Below are 26,830 nucleotides of genomic sequence, written 5' to 3'. Positions count from 1 at the left end.
ACCAAACAAGAAAAACCCTTATTTATGGTGTGTTTTATTCTGATGTACTGAGTTTATTTCTGATGTTTACACTTGTTTCTCACTGAGTACAGTGTTCCTTTAAATGTCTGACATGTTAAAAGGTGAGAGCTGCACTCTGATTGGCTGTAGAGCAAGGCAACCTCCCCCACACCCCTGCTGCATTTAAAAGTCATCAGTGAGGGAAATGTAACTAGTAAAAGTCAATAAATATTTATTGACTTGAATATTGTTTGTGGAGCTTGTGGCTGCCAAACAGAACCGTTTGAGTGTCTCTCGCGGTGTCTGGGTCTGTTAGGCACTGAAAACGTATGCGCTCTGCTGCGTGTTTGTTCCTCCTCCTTGCATGCACATCACTATAACTCTGACCCTGATTGGTCTACAGACTTGATTGACATGTCGTTGAAAAGCTGAGAGCCTACGCTACGTGGCAGTAGGTGTGACATGGGTCCACGGGGATCATAATTTAAATATTTTTGGAAAATGTGTGCTATTTTTTCGGGATTATTTTTTGGCCAGTACTCTTGACACAAACATGAGGATTACTCACGAACGTTTTGACAGAGAAGTTTGAATTTTGAAGGGGACTATCTAAGGTAAGCTCTGCTGAGCTAACTTTTTGTGTGAGCCGCTTGTGGACTTTTCAGGCTTCGAGAAGCTGCGGTTTTGTCATTGATGTGGAAGAAACCTGAAGTTTGGATTATCTCATTTTTTTGGCTTTAATTATCTAGTCCTACATTTTGATGTATATCCTCGTGATCCTGAGAGTCTGACCATTCGATTGGTGTATGATATGTACACATTACTCAAATATGGCGCCTTGAAAAATCTGACAATCTCTACTGCCACTAATATTTTTTCATAACAATTTCCAGTAACAGCAAAAATACTTATCAGTGAGATTATATATAAAATGATTAAATCAATGAAAATCAGTGACTTTAAGCTTTAATTAGGTACATTGACTGTCGACTTTGGACCTGTAGTACTTGAGATATACTGACGGATATAACAATGAGTGACTTTTCTTATAGATGCCGCCGACCAATGAGTGAAATAAGCTGGGTAAATAAAGCTGGGTTTCTAGGTTACAACTATCAACTCAGTCGTTTATGATGCAGATTATTGAGTGTATGTTACAAAAAGCAGCCAGTGACAAATAGTGAGAGTTGAAGAAGAGAAAATATGATTTGGCATGCTGATGTGACGGCATGCAGTACAGGCTTGTACTCCTGTACTTGTGCGTTTAATGATGTCTGCCTGTAAGATGTCAAAATGGGCGCTCTAAAAGCCAGAATGACGGAGCTGCCCACAGCATTGCCTGTGTGCATTGTGTAAATATCGGCCTCTTGCGCTAATATATTGGCCAATGCCAAAAATCGGCCGGTCGATCACTAGTTTGTTTGAAATGGCCCACTACTCACTATTCCCTACATGTAGTACACAGGGCACTTTTCAGGGCACACCCCATGAACAGATACTGGAGCGCATGCACGCCGCTAGATGCAGCTCCAATTTAAGTCTGATTGTTTTTGTCGATTTTAACACATTACACAACCCCCCAACTCCCCAACCAAACACACATCTCGAATTTCCAAGGAGACACAGATAAATACGTATGTACAAGTCTCTGCGGTTATTGTTTGCGCTGAGGTTTGTATAGATTAACAAAGAACAAAACCTGTAAAAATTGGTCGTGGATGTGAAAACTCGGTCAGCGTGGTCTCCACACACTGCAGCTGGAGCTGGAGATTAGGAGAATAGCACATTGTTGCGGCTACATTTCATCTTAAATGGTTCAGAAACAGCGCCATAGCGTGCACCAGTTTTGCGTCATTTAAGGTGGAGTCGAAAATTAGAATACAGTTGGAATAAAGACTGTAACAGTGTGTTTTGTGACTCACTATATTCTCCTACAGGTTTTTTGGGGATATGTGCATCCAGCACTATGTAATGTAGTTTTCTATAGTTTTACCGTTTAATCTTTCCTCTACTGTAGAGCTCCACTGCACAACCCTGTTTACTTTCTGTGCTCTGTTCTCATTGGCCGTTGAAGGGACTTGTTCAGCCTTAAGTTGGTGGAGAGTTTACACTATGCAACTACGTTGAAAAAAATCAAACGTTTCATATGCTGCGACTGAGGCAAAAAATATTTAGAATCGGGCTAAAAGTCGTGTAGTGTAACCCAATCTTAAGGCATGCCAAAGAGCTCTGACTTCATTCAAGCAACCAAAAAGAAGCATGCTAACACATGTCAGCAGCTGTCCTTAAAGTGCATTTCTATGGAGTGTCTTTTATGCGAGAGCGCACAAACCACACTAAATCGAGCAAGTCAAACTCAACAAACGCGCAGAATCATGAAAACCAAGTGCGTGCTCCCGTTTTTTCCTTGCTTCAAAAATTTGAGCTCGCTTTCGCTTTTCAAAAATCTGCTCACTTCAAAAATTGAGCTCGCTCTCGCTTCCCAATTTTAACAAGAAATACGTAACAGATTCAAAAGCTGGTAATCGATTCCTAGTGATGGCACTCTTGAATCTGAAGCTTGAAAAAAGCTTGAAGTTGGAAAGTAGGGATTGGGCTTTAGCCTTTTGCAACAAATACCATGATAGCAGTAAATATTACCTTGCTGTATTTTGTGAAGCTTGTGGATTCATTGTTTATATAGATACTCCAAGGTTAATGTTTAAGTAATATTTTGTAATATGATCTAGGGCTGTGCCATATCGTATTTTGCAAAATATTTTCAAACAATTAAAAAAAAGTCAACATCGTGATTATCGTGAAATTGACTTGTTTACGTAATGATGTCATGCAGTTACATGTAACATGGCATACATCCATTACGTCAATCATTTAAGCACAACAACGTGTACGGTGAAAATTTGCTCTGCGTTCAAGGAATTTGCTTCAAAAGACTAGTTACAAGTATATTGTTATCGCCAAAATACCCTAAAATATCATGATATTATTTTAGGGCAATATCGCCCACCCCTAATCTGATCAGCAGTACTAAGTGTTTTAAAAGAGATATGGCATGTTAAATATTTCAGTACAACTCTATTTACACTGGATATATACTGCTTTCTAGCAATGTCTGGTTCTTTTCAAGTTCAAGGTAAGTGCAGTGGCACAAAATGTAGTATTGTTGTCACACAGCTCAAAGGTCCTGGGTCTGTGGGTTCAAACCCTGCCTTGGGTCACTGTTGGAGAAGAGTTGCATTTTTCCCGTATCATTAATACTGTAACAGGATAAAGTGGTTACAGAAAATGAATGAAGTGATTAATAAATAAATCAAGTTCAAGTCCTCTGTCTAGTGTTAATTTTGGTTACACTGCATTAACAAAGCTGGTGATGGGATGTCTATTAAAGTTTCTACTTCTGAGGTTGTAAATATTTTCTGAAATTGGCCTCACTTGTGCTTTTCTGATGCTGGTCAATCATTATAATGAGTGTTAGCACATGGTAAACTTATTATCAGGAAACACTCATTATAATTGGGGGAAGAAAAAAAAAATAAATATATATATATAATAGGAATTACGGGAATGGAATATATATATATATGTTAATGGAATATAATATAAAATATATATTACAATATTCTTAGCACTACAGGCTAACTTTGTATTTTATGGCAGAACCGTTTGGCTTCACAAGCCAGATTTTGTTCGTTTTGTTTATTTAGCCAGCCCTTGAAAAACGCAATATATTCTAAATATCGTTGCAGTCCAATTAATACGCGTATCTCCAAAAAGCTAACTTTCCAGGAACAGGAGAAGAATACATTTCTCTGGCAGTAAACAATAAAAATAAAACACAGATAACGCAATTTATACCCATTACAGCTCAGAAATGTAAATATATCTTTGTTGGGACGCATGTCTAAAAGTTTCATATGTAAAATGGATATGTAAAGTAGATTCCAACGACCCTCGTCTACCTCCATATTCTCCCAAAACACTGCTGCTATGAATCCTTGTTTTAGCAAAAGCAGAGTCTGTCATTACTAGATCAAAATCAGCATATTTAATACTTATTGTGATTTATTATAGCCATACTGGTCTAATATTTCACATGATTCAATGGTCAAGGTGCAATCAGTTGTTAACTAGAGCACAAACACGCAAACAGAACCGGGAGGAGGGGGTGGGGGTGCTTACACGGTTGATTGACAATGGAGATGCTTGTTTAAGAAACTGATTTTTCCTATTTTCTGTGGTCATTTTGATATTAAATTCTGATATTAAAAATACTAAATGCAATTATTTAGTATGCTATTTTAAAGGAGCATTTTTTCCATTTGTTTCTTACTAGTACACATTAATTGAAAAAATGAAGAACATGAAAGTAGTTTGTCACCCTAGTAGAAAGTCAGTTATTTCAGCAGACTCCCCACAACAATGATAAGCAAGGCAGCAAAGCAGAACTTTATATATTTTGTTTTGAGAATAAGTAATTTTGAATATTTTTTAAATTATTATTATTATTATTATTATTATTCACAATCTTCAGTGTGTATTACATAAACTAAAATTCAAGGAGAAAGGTAGTTCTCATTTATTATTGTTTTAAGTGTTCAGTATCACTTTGGGCTGACTTTTTTTTTTATGTTTAACAAAAGTGAAACTTTGTGTTTTGCCAAAACCAGGTTGCTTGTGGACATTTTACAAACCGGATTCCAAACAAGTTAGGACACTAAAGAAATTGTGAATAAAAACTGAATGAAATGATGTGGAGATGGCAAATGTCAATATTTGATTCATAGTAGAACATAGATGACAGATCAAAAGTTTAATCTGAGTAAATGTAACATTTTAAAGGAAAAATATGTTGATTCAAAATTTCACAGTGTCAACAACTCCAAAAAAAGTTGGGACAAGTAGCAATAAGTGGCTGGAAAAAGGAAATTGAGCATATAACGAACAGCTGGAAGACCAATTAACACTAATTAGGTCAATTGACAACATGATTAAGTATAAAAAAAGCTTCTCAGAGTGTCAGTGTCAGTCTGAAGCCAAGATGGTAAGAGGATCACCAATTCCACCATTTTTGCGCAGAAAGATAGTGCAGCAATACCAGAATGGGGTTACCCAGTGTAAAATAGCAAAGACCCTTAACTTATCCTCATCAACCGTGCATAACATCATCAAAAGATTCAGAGAATCTGGAACAATTGCTGTGCGTAAGGGTCAAGGCCGTAAAACTACTGGATGCTCGTGATCTCCGGGCCCTCCAACATCACTGCACCTCAAACAGGAATGCCACTGTCAAGGAAATAACAGAATGGGCTCAGAAATACTTCCAGAAAGCATTGTCAGTGAACACAATCCACGGTGCCGTCCGCCGTTGCCAGCTGAAACTCTACAGTGCAAAGAGGAAGTCATTTCTAAGCAAGCTCTACAAGCTCAGACGTTTGCACTGGGCCAGGGGTCTTTTAAAATGGAGTGTGGCAAAATTGAAGGGTGTTCTGTGGTCAGATGAGTCACGATTTTAAGTTCTTTATGGAACACTGGGACGCCATGTCATCCGGACCACAGAGCACAAGGATAACCCAAGTTGTTATCAAAGCTCCGTTCAGAAGCCTGCATCACTGATGGTATGGGGTTGCATGAGTGCTTGTGGCATGGGCAGCTTACATGTCTGGAAAGGCACCATTAATGCAGAGAACTATGTTCAGGTTCTAGAACAACATATGCTCCCATCTAGACGTTATCTCTTTCAGGGAAGACCCTGCATTTTTCAACAAGATAATGCCAGACCACATTCTGCAGCAATCACAACATCATGGCTACGTAGGAGAAGGATCCGGGTACTGAAATGGCAGCCTGCAGTCCAGATCTTTCACCTATAGAGAACATTTGGCACATCATAAAGAGGAAGATGTGACAAAGAAGGCCCAAAACAGTTAGAAGAACAGTTAGAGGCCTGTATTAGACATGAATGGGAGAGCATTCCTATTTCTAAATTTGAGAAACTGGTCTCCTCTGTCCCCAGATGTCTGTTGAGTGTTGTAAGAAGAAGGGGGGATGCCACACACTGGTAAAAAATGGCCTTGTCCCAACTTTTTGGGGATTTGTTGACGCCATGAAATTTTGAAACAACATATTTTTCCCTTAAAATGATACATTCTCTCAGTTTAAACTTTTGATCACAATTTGTTTAGTGTCCCAACTTTTTTGGAATCCAGTTTGTACTGCACTGCCATGACTGTGTTATTTTAAGAAAAGCTAAAAAGCTAAAAGCTAGATATTGGAATTTTAGCCAATATTACAACCAATAAATTGGTGCAGTTTTTGTGCTTGCAGATATCCATTGACACCTGAAAATGCACAACTAAAGTCTGCCGTGTGGACGGTTTTCACAGTTTCTGTAGCAAACAGTTTCTGATAGGGATGAAAAAAATTATTAAAAAAAATATTATTATTATTATTATTTTTGACACCTTGTTCAAGAACAGTCAAGACAGTGCCCTAAACTCTCCTTCCTTGCTCACGAGGGAAAGTCTCTGCGCTTGTGTTCTGACAGAGGGTCACCATACTGACAAAGTACACCCAAAAACACAGTGAACATGAGACTATAACATATATATATATATATATACACACACAAGCACTTGAATTAAACATATCATTGTCTCGCTTACATTATCACGTCCATGCGGTCGTCTATATTCATTTACCATAGCATGAGTATACGTGCCTGATAGCATGGCTGTGTTTACTGGGAATAGAAGTGAAGGTTTATTGAACTTAGAGCTGGGTGATATGGACCAAAAATAATATCTCTATATTTTTTAGCTGAGTGGCAATATACAATATATACCTCTGTATTTTTCTTCTCATGAGAAAATAGCAAAAAAGCACTTCTGAGTCAAAGCTACATTTCCCATATATTAAATAATAATGCACCTTAAATAAAATAATGTTCTTTTCCTGCATAATAAAAGACTCTTAGCTGTGCTATTAAATTGTAAACAGAAAACATACAGAGCAAAATAGCAAAAAGTTGATTTGTTCTTTAAAAAGTTTCCAGTGAAGCAGACTTCATCAAAGTGCTTCCTCCTGTCTATACTCCTGTACATCTAGCACTTTGTGCAAATAACAAAACATGTAAACAGACTGAACGGAAAAAAAAATCCATCCTTCAGTCATCAGTAGAGCTGGGCGATATGGACAAAAAAAATCATATCTCGATATATTTTAGATGAATGGTGATATACGATACAATATATGTTGTGAAAAATGTGAAAAAAATGTTTTATGAACATTTTATAAACAGAACATTCAGTTGTATGTGCTATCTCAACCTCATCTCTCAATGTTCATATGAAAATTAAATGACCATGTATGTTTAAGACGAAGGTTTTCATTGGGAGTCTTAACTTTTCCCCATAATTGTACATTAAAAAAAAATTCAGTTGTAAAGCAAAGCAAAAAAATATGTCAGAACATCTTTATTTATCAAAATAAAGACTGAAGTACAGGTCAAATGACTTTATTAATTTACAGACCTACAGTGTCTGTAATAAAGTGCTTTTAAGAACAGTGTAAAGGCTTCAGCTATGTGCTCCCAGTGTGGACTTCTGGGAAATAGCTCGTCCCAATCTTCAATAAAGCAGATAGTCATGCTCAAATAAGGCTCACAGGTGCGACTTGACCATATATCTGTCGAGGCAAAAGGTTTTACTCTCGCGAGCCGGTTGGAAAGGGTCTGTCGAACTTAAATGTACGTTAGGCAGCGCTTCGCAAGCAAAGAAATTGCGATTGGACAGTTGGTATTGTGGGTCAGGAGTTTTAATCAGCCTTTTGGAGCCCTTTTTCTCTACTCTTGAGTCAGGGAGCATACCCTTTGCTATGTAGTAAACTACCGCATTAGTAATCCCACGCCACTTCGTACTTTTCATTTTGTAAGGCACAGCGTTAGCTAATGAAGCTTGCAATGCTGTCCGAACTGGTTTTGGGGAACTGGGCCGTGAATACTTCAGAACAGTAGCAGCAGCATCTCGGAGTTTAACAGCTTCGTACAGACGTTTGTGCTGCTGTTGTAAGTGGTGAACTAGACTGGGAGTACTCCTGTATTTTGATACTACCTTCTTTCGGCACTCCCTGCAGATAGCCGTTTCTGCTACTCCTCTGACTGGTAAAGTCCGAACCATTTACATATAACTCTGTGTGTGTGTGTGTGTGTGTGTGTGTGTGTGTGTGTGTGTGTGTGTGTGTGTGTGTGTGTGTGTGTGTGTGTGTGTGTGTGGCTGTAAGCAGAGCAAAGCAGACGAGCTGAGCAGAGCACAGAATGGCGCTGTACAACATTTAGACTTTTAAAAATGTAAAATATCGATATAAACGATATAGCCTCACTCCATATCCCGCTCTCTTCTATCTCAATATATTTTAATATGTTGATATATTGAACAGCTCTCATTGAACTTATGAAATAATTCCAGATCGCCTACGTTTTAAGTTCATTAGTGCTCATTAGTGCAGCAACGTGCACTAGGCACAAGGTATTGGATGTTGGTATTGGAGTCTCGTTTGCAATTACAAGTAAATGAACATGGTATCGGGCAAATACTTGATACCAGTATCTCTAGTTTCTGGGATTAAATTTCTCCGTGGAGAAATCTAATTTAAAGTATCAGCAACGCTCAGCACACCCACACACATAGTGGTGTAAACACACATATACACACACACACACACACTCTCTTATGTTCCCATCCACACATTGCCACCATCGCGGTTTAAACTTCAAAGCAACGCAGTTGCAGACACATGAATGCAGAAGTAAAAATGGTGTGTATTTTGCTATTGTAATTTTAAAGAAAAATGAATCTGTGTCCTTGTTTATATCGTCATATATAGTCAGTGGTTACTAATCAAATTCTTGTTTACTTTGGAGTACTATAATTGTCGTTTACTGATCTTTCTTGGTATGGCTGTAGTATCTGTAATCTCAGTATGCTATACAAGCAATAGGTAGGCAGGTAAGTGACTAGTTAAAAGCATGGATGGATTACCAGGCCCAGGGTCCCAAGAGCCCTGGTGCTCTGCACAAAGATGTTAATGTAATATAGACTTATGCTGTGTTTGTTCATCTCATTTTTGAATGCTGTCTCTTTATTTCTTCAACATTCTCCAGAATCTATCATTTAAGGGGCTTTATTTTCCAAAAATATTCTTCCAGGGGAGTATACCCCTGGACTCTTGACAATAATGATGATAAGGGTTATACACAGGCTGTTTGTATATCTGGGCCCAGGGGCCAACAAGTTATGTGTTATAAGTGTGTCACATACATAGCACCCCCACCCCTGTCCACCTCTCAGATATGGAAAAAACCTCAGGCTCAGGAATTTTTTCCACTATCAGCCCTGTATACAGAAAGGCAAACATTGTCACCCTTTATCACACGGTTTTTGAGACATGCTGCCTCATGTCCCAGCTACTCTGTGTGCGATGTTGACATCATTTGTTGTTCACAGGATGTGACATCACTGCTGCTTCCCACGCTGCCTGCTCTCTTTTGGTCACTAGGCAACCACAAGTCACATTGTTCTAGGGATTAGTGAAGTGTAATATCATCTAGGGAGGAGGGATGTGTGCACTCACAGCAGATGTCCGGTTGTGTGAGTCATGATCTAAACAAGACCTATTCAACTGCACCGGGTAGACATTCGAGTGTGTCTTTTTTCTTGTTTGAAAGAAGGATGATGGGGTGATTTTATTTATTTATTTATCTCTATATATATTTTTAATTCAAAGTGTTTTTTCCTCCATAATATATCCACTGTAAGGTTCTCTGTGTGATCCAACATTGCTAAATCTGAAAACTGAAATTAAAATTATATAAATAATATCTGAGCCTTTCTGATTTTTGCTGCGTCTTACACAGAGAATGGAGACTTTAGAATTGTCCTGCCCCCTAATCTGCATATCACCAATCACTGTATGTTACCAAGCACAGTTTATGTGAAAGTATAAATGAAGGAAATCAGATGCAACAGACATTTTGAGATTATGTAACAACTTGACAGGGTCTGAGACTTATGTATGATTTAAATATGCAGTTTGCAGAATGCTAATCTTAAATAAGGTATAATCTTCTTAGGCCTCTTTGTCAGCTGCATTAGCTTTGTAACTTCAATTGTGGATACCTACCATTTCATGGCTGACAAGTTTGTTAATGTCTGGATAGCCCATAACACTGATTATGTGAACTTAAATGTATTAGAATTAATGTGAGAGTGATTTTGTCATTTTATTCTTTGTACAGAAAAATTGTTATCAAGTTCGGGAAGAAGAAAAAGCGCAAGACTGAATCTTCCGATGAACTGTCCGATGACGAGCCGCCACCTCGACGATCATCCAGGGATGATGACTCGGTGAGCAGATTTGTTTTTCTCCCTCATGGCAGTAGTGATGAGTGAGAATTGTTATAAAGACATAGACACGCTGTGTTGCTTCAAGAAAAAAATCAGGGATGATGATGTCCCCTGCCCCTACTCCAAGCGTCACTCCCCATATGCTATTATCTTTGTTAAAAGCTCTGTGTTAAAGATGAGGCATATGATTTCAGTCCAGTATATTTTTTGTAAAATCCAACTAATGGTTTGATAGCTCTCTTGTCAATTAGGGTTGGGACTTCTGGTCTATTTGGGTGGTCGGACCTTTAGCACGAGCAGTGTCCTTGTGTGTATCAAGCTAAAGACGTTCCAGAAAGAGCACAGAGCCTCAAATAAAGCGTTATTACGCAGTGGTGCTGGATCTTGTCATTTGCAGTGTTATTTTGTCCTCTAAGGTATTCTGGGTTATCCAATTATCCAATGTCTGATTTGAAAAGAAAACCACAAGGATATTCAAAACAGGAAAATGTCTGTACATATTCTGGGGATGTGGTCAGTGCGATTTGAGACCCATTCTATTTGGGATACTTTTCTTCATTGTTCTCGCTATTCATGAGCGTAGCAGGATGGCTCAGGAACCATTATTAAAAATACTCTAACAGACTTCTCTGCATCATTGACATGTCTATCATGTATCACTGTGATCTAAACCCGCTGTAAACAGCGAATAAGCGATGACTCTTTCCTGGCTCTATTTGTTTAACTTGGGCTCTGTTGCTAAATATCAACAGTTGTTCTCCAGAATCATATACAGCACATTTATGGTATGGTGCTGATGACTCGGTCTGTCTAATGTCGTTTTTCCAACGTATGGGTTCTGCTCTACACGGCTTGACTCAAAGTGGTCGGCCTGCCTTTTCAACTGGCACAGCTCCCCCGCAAAATGGAGCCGGTGACGTTGAAAAACCCCATCTCTAACAGGAATCACTGGCTTTGAAAACCACAGCGACAACAGCCGTGGTAAAGTTAGGCGCTGTTTACTTGCCGTGTATTTGCATGTTGTTTTTGATTTTGGACTGAACACAAGTTCGCGCCCCAGTTCTTACATGTCAGTTTTACTTGTTGGACTGGAAATTCCGTCGGCCATCGGCCAAAGGAGCATATAAACCTCTTCAAAACACCTTGAAGTGTGCTGCCGGGTTGTGTCCGATTAAAAATAAATGTGAAAGCTGCTGTAACAATAGAGATTTTACAAGTGGCGGTTTGTGCTGGATTTGAATGAGCTCTGTATTTTGTGGTGTTGCATAGACTAGAGCACTTAATTTTCAGTGATTTCTTTTTTTCCTTTTCTTTTTTATCTTTTTCTGTTTTTATTATATAGAAAGAGCACCATGGCTATATCATATCATAGGGAAACTCTGCCAGAGGTTGATGCTCAGTAACATGCATGCTGCATACATTCTTAAGACTTTTTAGACTCTTTAGAAGCTTTTTAAATTGCAACTTTTATTAATTCCAACTATATTCTGTGATAAATTACAAGTTAAAATACTAGTAATTCATTGCATGGGGAGGAATAAAATAAATACATGTGTAAGTTAGTGTAGTATACATAATATATAATCCTGTATAGAGGAATCAATATTTTTTTTCTTTATTATAATTATCTCAGTGTAGTTTTGATGATTTCTGAAATAAAATCTCTTAATTTACTAAATAAATGTTGGGGACAAACTTGTTGATATGATTTAATCTGTGTTAAAAATGAACACATTAGCCTTGACAGCATTATTTTAATGTTTAATGTAACTATTTTAAAGCAAAATACACATAGTGGAAACGCAGGTTTTCATGTGGTACTAAACCAATTTTTTAAACCACACTGTTAGGGGTTCTTTAACTGGTCATTGTCAGATATATTCTTATCATCTTACTCTTTATTAGATCTAGCCCTCTGACATATAAGTCAAGACACATTTGGGTACAGGTGTATAGGCCCAAACACACTTAAAAGAACAAACCTTTTAACAAATTTACTTTTACCTACACTAAATGCATTTTGTTCTCCATGTTATGTCTGTATATAGAAGCGGCGGTCGAACAGGCAGATCAAGAGGAAGAGGTATGCAGAGGAGCAAGACTCTCGAGTGTCCGATGAGGAGGTGAAACTTAATGTTAAAGCCAAGAAGTCGAACGAGCCGACTGTACAGTTGTTTGTGGTAAGAACATGTGAACAGATTTTCAGAATACTTTTTATTTATTAACTTTAAAAAGTTATATTTTAAGGCAAATATCTCTATATAGAATCATGAAAATATTTGAAAGCTTAAATGGTTTGTTTGTGGAAATTAATCTTTATGGAGTTAAAGTGTTTTTTCTTTTTTTCTTTCTTTTTTTTTTCTTTTTTTTTTTTAAATATGATGTTATCCCAGGAGAACCCCAGTGAAGAAGATGGTGCTGTAGTGGATAAAATAATGGCATCTCACATAGTGAAAAAAGAGGTACAAATTTATCTGAAGCATTTAATGTTATATAAAACAGACACTCCATTTCCAGAAATTTTTCAATATTTTGTAAAATGCAGTAAAATCAAGAATCAGTGATTTGTTAATTTTCTTGAAATGTTAACTGACAAATGCAAAAAAAGCATTGTTTTCAATGTTTTTGCTAAACAAATTGATTTTATATTGTAAATATAAACACATTTAGAATTTGACAACTGTTTATCTGCTGATATCAGTCTTGATGGACCTTTCGTCATTAGCACGGGAAACACACATATTGGAATTAATATTTGTGCCTTTGTCAGTTAAAAATATAAACGTGTGTGCATGTGTGTAAACACTCGCACGGTTATTCTTTGTGTGTGTGTGAATGTATGTATGAGTGTATTGAAATAAATTTGTTGTTTAACAGGTATCTCCAGGGGTCTTAGTCGAAGTGGAGGAGTTCTTTGTAAAATACAAAAATTAGTAAGTTTTTAATTCATTTCGGTTTTAATGCCCATTTAAATATGTCTTTTTGCCATTTCTGTTGCTAATGTGCAGCAACATCGATCAGCCTGATAATCTTACATACTTGGTTAATGATCCTGTGCCTAAAAAGTTATTTCTAATTAAATAATTTTCAGTCTATTAGTTAAAAATATTATTGTTGTTTGACCTGTATATTTTAGATATATAAAAGAAAAGCTCTCATACAGCTAATTAATAAGTCAAGATCAGAAAGCTGTTGACTCTGTGGGTGTGTTTACACTAGAGAATGCAAATAATTTAAAAACAAATTTGCCGGACCGCCTACCCGGCCAGCCTAGAAGAGGCATTTTCTCTTATTGACTGACTGACTCCTAATGTTAAACGTTAGGTTAGGAACAATAGTTCACCTTCTGCGATTAGTTCAGCCATATTTCACAGAGAGAACTTTAGTTGGCGCTACTACATTGTTTGTTGTTAGTTCAGCCAAATTTCACATCACAGCACTTTTCCACCATGGAGGAACCGGACCAGTTACAGTTCGTGAACTAAATTTGGAGTCATTCGGCGCATTTCCATCGACATATTAAATATTATGTTCCCCAGTCTTTTAATAGAATGTCATAAATTAGTCTGACACCGAACACAGCTGAAGTGCAATGAATTATGTTATATCAACTATTACATACACCCATGGTCGCTGTTGCCTGAATATCAAACTCAATTTATTTTTCTGTGTTGAACATATGCCATAGGCAGCGCTGCCTGATGTGCACCTCTTCAGAAATGTACATTACCCTTCTAGGTTACTCCTCTACACTACACTCCCTAAATAGTGGAGTGTAAAACGACGTAAAACTAATACCATTTATATTACAAATATACCATTACATTGTGTACCACATAGGGTTGAAGAAGATGTTTGAAATTCAGCTCTAGTGGTTTGGCGGTGTAATTGCAGAGTGACGCAGACACTAAATTACAAGTATAAACTTTCACAATGGCATAGGACACTTGTGCATTACATAGTTTTTTTTTTTTTTTTTACTCATTTAGGAACACTAGGCAAGATTTGGGGGTTTTTTTTCAGCTCCTGGGGCCCCCCCTAGTGCAATGAACTATTTCAGCACTGTACTGAAATTGGTAGAGGTAAGATATTTGACTTTGAAATGTAGTGGAGTAAAAGTAAAAAGTCACCCAAAAAGGAAATGCTTGAATAAGGTACTGATACACAAAAAAAGTACTAAAGTACAGTAGCAAATTACATTTATTTCAAAACTGACTGGAATCAAAGAACAGTAGATTCTTCAGCGCGAACTGTGGCTTTCCCTAGTCCTACATTTTTGCGAATATCTTCACGTTCCTGAGAGTCTGCTCGTTCGATTGGTGTATGATATGTACACATTGACTCAAATATGGTGCTGTGAAAAATCTGAAAATCTGTACCGTCACTATTATTTTTTCATAACAATTTCCTGGCAAGGTATATTTCGACCAAAAATACTTATTTATCGAATGAGATTATATATAAAATGGTTCAATAAATGAAAAGCAGTGACTTAAAGCTTTAATTTGGTACATTGACTGTCGACCTTGGACCTGTAGTACTTAAGATATACTGACGTATATAGATAACAATGAGTGATTTTTAGGCGCCGGCTACCAATGAGCGAAATAAGAGGCTAAATAACGCTGGGTATCTAGGTTACAACTATCAACTCAGTCGTTTATAATGTAGATTATTGAGTGTATGTTACAAAGAGCAGCCAGTAACAAATAGTGAGAGTTGAAGAAGAGAAAATAATTCATACCGTTTTCTTTGATGAGACAGCATGCAGCTACAGGTTGGAGGCTTATACTCCTGTACTTGTGTGTTTAATGATGTCTGCCTGTAAGATGGCAAAATGGACGCAAGGGGTGCTCTAACAGCCAGAATGACGGAGCTTCCCACAGTTTTGCCTGTGTGCAATGTGTGAAAATCCGCCTCATGCTCTCCGATGATGATTATATAAAAAAAAATGCCAAAAATCGTCCGATATATTGGTTGAACACTAGTGTCGACGTTCAGTAACTCAAGAAAGAGCTCAGAGCCTCAAATACAGTGGAGCTGGACGAGATAGTTTTTCATAAAAAAAAATAGATAAAGAGAGAAAGTTTCATATAAATAAATAATCGGAAATAAGACAGGAACACGCCCTGTTTGTGTGAGTTTGGCTCTGCGTTGGTTACGTTTCTCCGCTGTTCACAAATTCAGCAGGACGGCTCAGAACTCGCCAACATTTACATGTATATTATACCTCATAGAGAGAGGAGGACAGCTGAATTTGTCTTTATTCATGTGTGTGTGTGTCTTTGCCTGAAATATTGTAAAGGGAAGTGGTGGGGAGGCATTTTGTGGCATTAGCGTGTTTATAAACAACATATAGCTGCACACAGCCTCCTTAAACTTCATGTGCTTTACTCTAACCTGTTACATTGAATAAATAAGTAATTGTAATTCTTAAAATCAACAAAATGTTCTTGGTGTTTTTTGTTCTTTGGTAGTAGATCATCATCTAGTATTTATTTTTAAATAAAATGAACAAGAAAAACACTGATGCCAGTGTTGTATATTATGAACAAAATGTTGTGCTCCTTTTTAAATTTCTGCATTTATTAGTCCTGCACTCCATATTTTCTGTACAACATAATCACATAATAATAACCACATGTAAACAAAGACATTGATATGAAGCACCAAATCTTCTCCAGACCTTACAATGACAAGGGTATGTATTTTGGCCTTTCCTCTTTTTGAAATGCCAGAACCACCTCTGTGAATTATGTCTAATGGCGGTCCGGCAAAACTAGGCTTGCCTTGTTTTTTTTTTTTTTGTGTGTGTTTTTTTTATTGTTTGTCCATAACTGTGTTTTTATATTTGTTTGTGTTTTAGCTCTTATCTGCATTGTGAGTGGGCTACAGAGCAACAGTTGGAGAAGGACAAGAGGATCCAACAAAAAATCAAACGTTTCAAGATCAAGCAGGCTCAGAGAGCACATTTCTTTGCTGATGTAAGAAGTGTGTGTGTGTGTGTGTGTGTGTGTGTGTGTGTGTGTGTTTGAGTGAGATTGGGGATAATTCGCAGATCTTTGTGTAATCAAGTCAAATTTATTTGTATAGCATACTGTGTGTTTATTTCCTATTCTTTAATTTCATTTTTTTTATGGGCAGAAATTGCAAAAGTATCATTTACATTTAACAAAAATGGCTGACTGTGACATGTGTCCATGAGTCTGTTTTAATTGTGGAAAACCATCAACACAATCAATTGGAAACACAATTCACCATCCATGAGACACACAAATCCACAAATGGTTCTTTTTTAATCCAAAAAGTTTGTAGTTGTTAGGCCATAGCTGATACCTCATCATGGCAATTCAACAGAAGATTGTACGAATCAAACAAATAGTGAATAAAAACAACTCAAATTTTCCTCATTATTCTGCAGAATATCGTCAGTTAAACACATGCAGAAATCAGTATATTTTTCAGAAATAAATCTCACATTGTAGAAATAATAAAAGGAATATTTATTTAATGCAAATGAGTCAAGGTTTGATTTCATTTCAGATGGAAGAAGATCCTTTTAATCCTGATTATGTGGAAGTGGACAGAGTCCTGGAGGTTTCCTACTGTGAGGATAAGGACACTGGGGAGGTGGGTCTGAGTGTGCGTGTGTGTGTGTGTTTCTGTGTACTAAAGGATAGTTCGCAATGGCTGAGCCATGTTTTAAAAAAAAGAAATAAATAAATCTGAAAATTACAATTTTACGCTAAAAATTATTCTGCAAAACTAATGTAGAACAAAAGAGTGTCTCTGAATGTATTGGTGACCATTAGTTTTCTGTCATATATCTTTTTAAGAAATTAGACATTTAAGATATTAAAACATTTGTTTTCTGACACCCCTGCTGTTAAAGTTTGTCAAACATGGCAAATTTTACATTTAGCTGCTCTGAATGGCTGTTCATTCTTAATGATTGAATCATGCAAAATTTAAATAAATAAATATAAATAAATATTTTTAAGTTTTAAGTCACAGCATTTTTTAATTAAAACAATCCATGTCCTTGGAAATGTAGTAGTTTGTGAGCTTATAAGGCCTGATTTTGAGCCTTTTGTCTGGAGCAATCTCTTTGTTTTATCCAAGACATTTAGACCTGGTACCCAAATATTAATCTTAGAAGTCCAGTTACTAAAGGTCAGAGAAAGTCAAAGTCAATTGAACGAATGAATATTGTTCAGTCTATTCATCTTTAAACAATTTTGACCATTTTTGGCTGTGATATTACTCTACCTTTTACCAATTTGCTAAATGCTTTTGACTAGTACAATCCACAAAATGCCTACTACCTACCTGAATAATGACTTTTATTACAAGCTCTGTGACTGGACCACAAGATATAAAATGAAAAACTTTTTAATGTTTTGCTAATAGCCTGTAATAAATAGCCTTTAGGTCTAGAATGGGACCTGTTGAATACTGCTGATGTAGACTTTTTTTTTTCCTCCGTCTCAAAACAGCCTAAATTTATTTCTTCAGGGCTATGGCATTATAGGTGAAGTAAACAATAATAGCATTTAAAGGGGGGAAAACGCTTTTTATAAAATTCTTAATCTAAATCTAAAATTTTCTGAACACTTGCTAGCTCTACAGTCTAAGTCAACAGTGTGCTGGAAACCAGTCTAATGTGTTTATGAACCCCTAGCATCAAGTAAAAACGAAAAAGTAAAAAAAGACATGCTAGGCTGCTTCTGTCTCTGCTCATGGCAGAGTGCATGAAAGTAAACAGACTGAAAACGCTACAAAGCTATACAACTTGAGTTACAAACGAGTTTCTGTGGTAATTCAGACAGTGAATATAACTTACAGACAAGTTCAGTTTCAGCCACTTACAAACAACAGTTGTTTTTCTTCTCAAACGTCTTAAAATACGATGAGATTTCGAGCATAAACCAGAGACCTGCAGTTCCTTTAATATTAGATGTTTACTGTAAGTGAGCTACTCTGTGAAAACTTTTTTTTTTTTTGTGCTGGAAACATAAATCAGCAGGAATATATTTTTGTGTGTGCCAGCACATGCGTTCACTTGAGCACTCATTCAAAAACACTTTGATTTATTAAGCTGTGTTTCTTGAAGCATTTTTTTAATGAGGGTACAGGGAATTTCTTTGAGTTTTTGTGTTTTGTAACATCCTTTTTGTTAAGAAATGTTTATGTGTAAGAAATGTGTGTTTTTGTGTGTTGTATAGCCGGTAGTGTATTACCTTGTGAAATGGTGTTCGTTGCCATATGAGGACAGTACATGGGAACTTAAGGAAGATGTGGATCAGAGTAAGATTGAGGAGTTTGAGCAGCTGCAGGCAGCAAGACCAGACTCCAGGAGAATGGTGAGTGCATCTTTATTCTGTGTACATTGTTGTTTCTTATCTTTCCCTGATTTGTTGTAGTGTTGAACAGTTACTTTATTGGTGCTGCTGGATTATGGGAGTCTTCTAAAATTCTGGCAAAATTTAGTAATTACACTCTTTTGATTTCGCTCTGTATCTTTTCAGGAGCGTCCCCCAGCAAGCCACTGGAAAAAGCTTGAGCAGTCAAGAGAATATCGTAATGGTAACAGTCTCAGGGATTACCAGCTGGAGGGGCTCAACTGGTTGCTCTTCAACTGGTACAACAGGTTGGTATTGAATCTTGTAGAGAGTTTTGTATTTTATTGCTTTCTATTGTCGCTGTCCAATTAAAAACATGTATCTCCAATTTTGTCGATTTATAGTTTTCTACATCATTTGAAGACAGCAGCTGTCCTTCACATTGGGTGAAAATTTCATGATGAAAGATCTTAACCAATCTTAATACTCCAAAATTACTTTAACTTGATAATATATTTTTACATTCAATTTCACTGAAATTTAAGGTTAAGTTACTATTTTGAGAGATACTTGTTTTTAATTGGACAGAGATTATACCTAAAATTAGATATATGCAAAAATGTGTGTATGTGAGAGTAACATCTGGGTCTTAAAATGGTCAGATATCAGAAAAATTATACAGAGAAGGGTTTGCGGTGAGCTACAGTATAAAAAAGACAGAAAGCCTTGATTAAAATGGATGCAAACTGTTCATTCAAAACATTGTTGCCACCTACTGGATAGTTTTAGTACTGCATTATGAATATGTTTAAATGTAATATTCATTACGAACATTTGTTTTTAAGATTAATATTTGCCACTTGTTTGGAAAGTTCAACATATTCCAGACTGCATGTATAGAAAATTAGAACATACTGAATACAATCTTTTTTCCATCCTTTTTAAATATACTGCTCATCATTTCTTTGTTTGTTGATTATACTTGTTGAAATCTCCGGTACCAACACATGATCATTAACTTGGAGAGAAAGTCTTTGTACTGCATCAGCTATAGTTAGCGAAAAGACAAAAAAAAACATTTTATAACAATGATCCTCTTCAACTCCTTCATTTCCCAGTCATAATTAACATTTATTTACAGTTTATATGGGTAATACAGAGTAATGAGTATTGTAAATTTACCCTTTAATACAGGATGTAAGGCTATGGTCCCATTGTTATGTGTTAAAAGGACAATTTCCAAATTTTCCTAGGGGCCTAACCTATTTTTTTGTGGGATTTTTTCCAATTCCCTTTTGGTGTTTGTTTGGGTTTTTTATGGGATGGCCCTGAGATTAACTGAATAATGGTAGGCTCTGACTTCCTTTTGGTAAATACTGTTAGTTCAGTGAAGATTTGTTTTGCCCTGCTTTTCTGCTCTAGGGGAAATTAGTTTTTTGGGTTTTTTTCTTTTTACATGTCTCAAACTTTTAGTCAGGTAGTCAAATGGAAGGCCACAATAATGTGTATTTTTTGTATGATGTGTGTGAAATAAAAAATAAAGTATGTTTAAATATTTGGCAGGAAAATAGAATGTGTGTGTACATCAGGACGGGCTGAGGGAGAGGTTTTTCACACAAGGGGGATAGATGTGGATCTGGGCGCCAGATTAAGTAGTGCGGAAGAGGAGTCAGTGGGGCATGCAGCTGACGGCATGTCTGAGCCCACATGCCAGCCACACACACATTCAGAGCTTGACTCATTTCACACACACACACACACACACACACACACTCACCACTATCATATTTCATATAAGCACAGGCATATTGCAGAAGCTAAGATGCACACCAGTGCTACATGATAAGTTATCGCAGCATAATTAAAAAATGATAATAATTAATAGGTGCTTTTTTTTGGTAATTATATTGATGAGCATTAAACTTTGCATAAAGACAAGTCACTGCATAGAACTTAAACCCTGCTCTCCCAAGCAAGTAACTTCATCCATTTGTGGACTTTAAATGCCGTTATAGTTTCTGTAGTATTTGTAAAATGTGCTTGGAGTTGTTATAAGTATTTCTTTGTTTTTATTTTTAATTGTGGCATTGTACATTGTAAAAACAAATTGTCCAACACTTTTTTAGGATTTGCCTATCATTGAGGGCTTACTGTTCTGGCTGCAAGCCTTGGATCATGGCTAATATAGATAACGGTTGTCAGAGTAGTATAATTCTCCAGTCTTTCTGCAAAAAGGTCTAATGATGATGTTTCTCTTTTTCTCTGCAGGCGTAACTGTATATTGGCTGATGAGATGGGTTTGGGTAAAACCATCCAGTCCATTACATTTCTGAAAGAGATCCACCGCACAGGGATAAAGGGGCCTTTCCTCATTATTGCCCCACTCTCCACTATTGCAAACTGGGAGCGTGAGTTCCATACTTGGACACACCTCAACATCATTGTCTACCACGGCAGTGTTCTCAGTCGGCAGATGCTGCAGCAGTACGAGATGTATTTCAGGGATGCTCAGGTTAGAAACCATATTAACTCAATCTGCAGCATGTAATGGGCAATGTTATTGATAACTTACTTTTTTATATACGCTATTGACACATCTAATTTTAAACACTGTATTAAAATGAAGTGGGCTGTTGCAATGCACAGGCCCATGCTGAAATTTCTGTGGTTGTTTTTTGGTGCCATACATTTTAAGGCTTATAAAATTAGACAAGATTATGTTCAGGGGCTTGTACAGCAAGCAGTTTTGATGTATTTGGGCCAAGTAAATATGTGTAGTTCATTATTAAATCTCTGTAAAAATCAATATCTGTTTAATGGTTATATGTTATCAATAGTCCACACAGCTATTTAACCAAAGGCCAGGATGCCCAGTATGTCTGAAGTGTGGGAGTTTTATACCCACAAAGTACAAACCTATTTCCAAAACCACTGGGGTTATAAATGAATAATAAAACAAAAACAATCTTATCAAAAACATTGAAACCCTATATTTAATTGAAAACAATATAAAGACATTTTAAATATTGACGTTAAGAGTTCCAATTGACGCTAAAAAAATTTTCCAATTTTTTCCAATCAGTGTGTCTCTTGGCGCTTTTCCATAATAAACTATTTGTTTTAAATGAATGACAGGTTGGGACAGTTTATTACCTGGAGTATTTTACTGAAATAATCAAGCCCTTCCCAAAAGATAGCATTTAAATTGCAATATTTTTTTCTAAACCCTGTATAAATTATTAAATTATTAACCTGTAATAATTGTTAATGTGCCTTCATAGGTGTACAGTTCACCAATGCCATGTGCACTCTCATAACGTCACAAATTCTGGCTTTTGAATTGTGCATTAATAACACACAAGATCCTTTGCTGGAAGACACAGCATCCTTGATTTTCTAAAAGAACTGAATTGTACAGTACTGTGAAAGGATTACTGGCAATATGAAATATGAGAATTGGAGAAGTAAAGATGGGTTTTGTTTTTTTCAGTGTTTAACTACCAAGTTAATCCCATGACTGAAAAATGGATAGTTGATCAGATCCATCTCATAAACTTTAAAGTTTGAGCTACCCTGACCACAGCCTAATTTAGTTTTCCTTTTTTTCCTCTTCAGATATTAGGCAGAAAAAAAAATCATGTGACTGAAACTGTAGTATTGTAACTTCACTCTTTCTTTTTATGCCATTCACTCAGGGTCGTGTGGTGAAAGGCGCTTACCGGTTTCAGGCTGTCATCACCACGTTTGAGATGATTCTGGGAGGCTGTCCGGAGCTCAATGCCATTGATTGGCGATGTGTGATCATAGATGAAGCTCACCGCCTGAAAAACAAAAACTGCAAGCTGCTGGAGGGCTTTAAGTTAATGAACTTGGTATGGACGAGAGCAAACAAACACTTGATTTCAGTAACATTATCTAGCGCTGCTGCTTTGTTTTTGTCTGTCTCCTACTTCCAGTAATGCTGACCTGTTTAACCTTTAGGAGCACAAGGTGCTGTTGACTGGCACTCCACTGCAGAACACAGTGGAGGAGTTGTTTAGTCTCCTTCATTTCCTGGAGCCATCACGTTTTCCATCTGAAACCACCTTCATGCAGGAATTTGGAGACTTAAAGACCGAAGAGCAGGTGTGTATGGTGGCCAAAATCTGAAATGATGTTGAAATATGAAATGTCTCTTGGCTGTAGATAACAGATAAGCCACTAATGTTTGTCTGTATGTTTACAGTTACACAAAATAGTAATTACCAAATAAAATCTTAAGTAGGAAATTTAGGATTGGGGGGGGGGGGGGGGGGGATAATTATGTTTATAATTATAAACATAATTATATATAATATAATGATATAATGATATATAAAATAAGGTTTATAATTAAATGTCTTGTGTGTAATGATAGGTCCAAAAGCTACAGGCAATATTGAAACCAATGATGCTCCGTCGGCTGAAGGAGGATGTTGAGAAGAAACTGGCTCCTAAAGAAGAGACCATCATTGAGGTGGAGCTCACCAACATCCAGAAGAAATACTATCGGGCCATCTTGGAGAAGAACTTCTCTTTCTTGGCCAAAGGAGCTGGCCAAGCCAATGTCCCCAACTTGGTCAACACCATGATGGAGTTAAGGAAATGTTGCAATCACCCCTACCTCATCAAAGGTAGCAGTTTTTTTTTGTTTGTTTGTTTTTTTGTTTGTTTTTCTTAATTAATAAAGGCAGTTAGAAAAAGAAAAGAGAGATAATGTAAGATTCAAACCCCTGGAAGAACAGGAAGAACCATCCTGAAGGTTAATATTTGGCCAGTTGATATGGTTGTCCAATCTAAGCAAGATGACTTGAGCAGTTAACAAGTATTGAGGCAAGTGTGTGATGTTTTTGACATGCATTAATGGTTTGCAGAGTGCTGACTGGTGGAAACTTTAATTATTTATCGGGTGTACGGTACGAGCTTAGTACTGCCAGTTGAAAGAGCCAATGTAGTCTAGTTATGTATGGAAATATGTTAAAAGTTTGTAAACTATGACACTAAGACAGACCCTCATGCAACAGCACAAACAAAACAGCCAGTAGCAATGAGGCTTCTTTTATTTCTGTGTCTACTTTAGGGGCAGAAGAGAAAATCCTAGAGGACTTTCGGGAGGTGTGCAACCCCTCTGCCCCAGACTTCCACCTGCAGGCCATGGTGCAGTCTGCTGGCAAACTTGTTCTCATAGACAAGCTGCTGCCCAAAATGAAGGCTGGTGGACACAAAGTTCTCATTTTCTCCCAGATGGTGCGCTGTCTCGACATCTTGGAAGACTACCTCATCCAGAGACGGTGAGTGAATGTCTCAGGCAGCTGGAGTTGCTGACCTCAATATTAATAAAGTGCCTCCTGCTGGATTAATTTAGAAGTGCAGTCTTTAGAACATCGGATTTTGAAATGGAATGAGAAAAGCATTTGATAATGTGCATGCCTTTCTGCTGCTTGTGAGTCTGCATGCAGGAATGTGTGCTTTTTTTTGTACATTTTCTGGGCACTAATGCCCCATGTAGTATATTACTTTAGTAGTCTTAGTTTTATAATATACAAAGTGCTGTGTAGGGAGATTGGCACTGTTTGTGAATCAGCTCAATACTCTACTGAATGAAACAGTTGGACATAGCAGGGCTCTGTTTACAAACCTCACATGAAATAATGAGGATCCCTGCCCCGTATATCCATGTCAGGTTTGTAAACAGAGCCTTGTTCTGTCCAAATTTTTCATTTAGTAGAAGATTGAGCTGATTAAGGTTGAAGAAAATTTTAACCATTTTTAATGAGAGGAGCAACACAGAAGAAGCAACTCACTCTCTGACCTACAGAAATACCTTCAGAACAGCTAGTTATACAACTTTAGATCTTGAATGAGCTGCTGGGGCTCCCCATGTTTCTGTAGAATGGAGTTAACTCGTCGTGTGTAGTTTAGTTGCAGGGAGTAAACATAAAATAACAAATTCATCATCACTGCTGCTGTTGCTAATTCATAAGGAATCTATTTCTTCTCCTGTTACCAGATTCTTTACAATGATTAGAAAAACGTGTCAGATTTGGTGTTAAGGTTCCAATATACCTAAACCGCGTCTTCAGAATTCCATACAAGTAAACTGATATTCAGCCTCTTGTTGATGTATCAAAGATAAAAGTTTAAGTAGTGTTTTTATGATGGTGATTACATTGGATGTAGGTTATGCACAGTGAGCCCCCTTTTAATAAATATATATGTATTAGAATAATATAAATTTATATATTGGCTTTGAGCGGTGCTCATGCCTTCAGTGTGCATTTTTAAGCCGTTTTTAAGCAGGCTTGTTGCTAACAGGCTAACTGGCTAAGTTCATGTATGCAGTGGGCCCGTAAATGTGAAATTGTTATCCAAGTGCGAACCTGGAAATTCGCCATCCTGTCATGATATATAGATGCAACAATCACACAGCTCCAGGGTCCAGGAGCTTTGTTTTAGCCCCGCTCCGAGTGACTTTCTGTAAGGAGTGTGTTCTCCTTGTGTCTGTATGGGTTTCCTCTGGGTGCTCCGGTTTATCCCCACCAAAAACACGTTGATACGTGGCTTGGCTGCTCAGAAGTGTCCCTAGGTGTGAGTATTTGAGTGGATTTGTGTATGTGTGTGTGTGTGTGTGTCACCCTGTGAAGGATTGGCGCCCCCTCCAGGGTGTGTTCTTGCCTTGCGCCCAGTGATTCCGGGTAGGCTCCAGACCCACTGCAACCATTATGGATGAATGGATGAATTAATAAATATATATTTGTGTGTTTGTGTACACATAACATTTTGATCAAATTTTTGTTTTTACACTCACTGTCCATTCTCTGAGATCAGCTCACCATACAGGAGCAATTTTGTACCATTTATTGCTCTGTATACTTTATTTTCTTCCTACATGGTCTATTGTTCTACAAAGTGGATCAGTGAGGTAGGTCTGTCAAACAGAGTGGACACAGTGTTTAAAAACTCAAGCAGCACTGTTACCCACTCATACCACTCTCTGTGTTGCTTTAGTGCTGGTAATGATCCACCGCTCAAGTAATACCGGCTCTGTGGTGGTCCTATGGGTGTTCCATAACCATTGAAGAACAAGGTTTAAACAGGCCAATAAAGTATGAAAAGCAATAGATGGACTACAGTCCGTAATTGTAGAAAAATAAAGTAATGGAGAAATATAAATGTAAATGGAGCTGATTGGGTGTCATTTTAATATTTTGGGTTGATTAGTGTGATACATCTGGAGAAACTGAATACTTTTTTTGTAATGATATTGCATTAAAGTAAGAATGTTGTATGTATGTGTGTCAGGGCTTTTGGTAGGTTTATCCATGGTTCAGTACAAGGGCACAGACCCCCTGGAGAGCTCACATCAGACAGTCAAAGAGCCTAAAGCACTGAACAGCCTGAAGTAGGTCAGCGAGAAACACGAGGGGGAAGGGAAAGACATGACAGGGAAAAGAGGTATGATGTGCAGTGAGAGACTGAGAGGATAAGAAAACTACAGAGAAAAAATACTTACAGATGCAGAGACAAGGTGTCACTCTTTTACACAAGGCTTTTTACAGGTCAGCCAGTTGGGAGCAATTTCTCTTAACACAGATGAATCACTCTGTTTAAATTAGTTTTGGTCTAAATATGCACTTCACTAGTTTATGTGTTTGTGTGTGTGTTTAAGATACCTCTACGAACGAATAGATGGGCGAGTGCGTGGAAACCTTCGGCAGGCAGCTATAGATCGCTTCAGTAAGCCAGATTCTGACCGATTTGTCTTCCTGCTGTGCACAAGAGCTGGTGGGCTGGGTATCAACCTCACTGCTGCTGATACATGCATCATCTTTGACTCTGACTGGAACCCTCAGAACGACCTGCAGGTAGACACACATTCAAAGAAATAAATTGGAAACATTTTAAAGAAAAGTATGAAGTGACACGTGCCACCACACAGAATAATTTCTTAAAAATTGATTAGATTGAAAATTTTTTTTTTTTAATTTGATTTCACTTTTGAGCATTCTTCATGCCTAAAGTACGCAAGGATTTTTAAAGATTTCTTATTTTTGATGTCTACATTGGACC

General features: G+C 37.2%; 1 protein-coding gene across 2 annotated transcripts in view; it reads left to right on the top strand.

Moving 5' to 3' along the window:
• LOC136676203 (chromodomain-helicase-DNA-binding protein 9-like) overlaps window positions 1-26,830 on the top strand; it is a 90,931-nt gene that overhangs the window by 43,705 nt on the left and 20,396 nt on the right. For both annotated transcript variants that reach the window (XM_066653045.1, XM_066653046.1), the window contains 14 exons: window positions 10,292-10,400; window positions 12,449-12,580; window positions 12,794-12,862; window positions 13,278-13,333; window positions 16,267-16,384; window positions 16,944-17,030; window positions 18,626-18,763; window positions 18,929-19,050; window positions 21,011-21,254; window positions 22,438-22,614; window positions 22,724-22,867; window positions 23,139-23,394; window positions 23,841-24,051; window positions 26,430-26,625. In XM_066653045.1, coding sequence (XP_066509142.1) covers window positions 10,292-10,400; window positions 12,449-12,580; window positions 12,794-12,862; window positions 13,278-13,333; window positions 16,267-16,384; window positions 16,944-17,030; window positions 18,626-18,763; window positions 18,929-19,050; window positions 21,011-21,254; window positions 22,438-22,614; window positions 22,724-22,867; window positions 23,139-23,394; window positions 23,841-24,051; window positions 26,430-26,625 — 2,059 coding nt within the window. The remainder of the gene's footprint in view (window positions 1-10,291; window positions 10,401-12,448; window positions 12,581-12,793; window positions 12,863-13,277; window positions 13,334-16,266; window positions 16,385-16,943; window positions 17,031-18,625; window positions 18,764-18,928; window positions 19,051-21,010; window positions 21,255-22,437; window positions 22,615-22,723; window positions 22,868-23,138; window positions 23,395-23,840; window positions 24,052-26,429; window positions 26,626-26,830) is intronic.

This window comes from Hoplias malabaricus, chromosome X2, assembly GCF_029633855.1.
Source record: "Hoplias malabaricus isolate fHopMal1 chromosome X2, fHopMal1.hap1, whole genome shotgun sequence".
Taxonomy (NCBI): Eukaryota; Metazoa; Chordata; class Actinopteri; order Characiformes; family Erythrinidae; genus Hoplias; species Hoplias malabaricus.
This window is presented reverse-complemented; position numbering and strand designations above follow the sequence as displayed.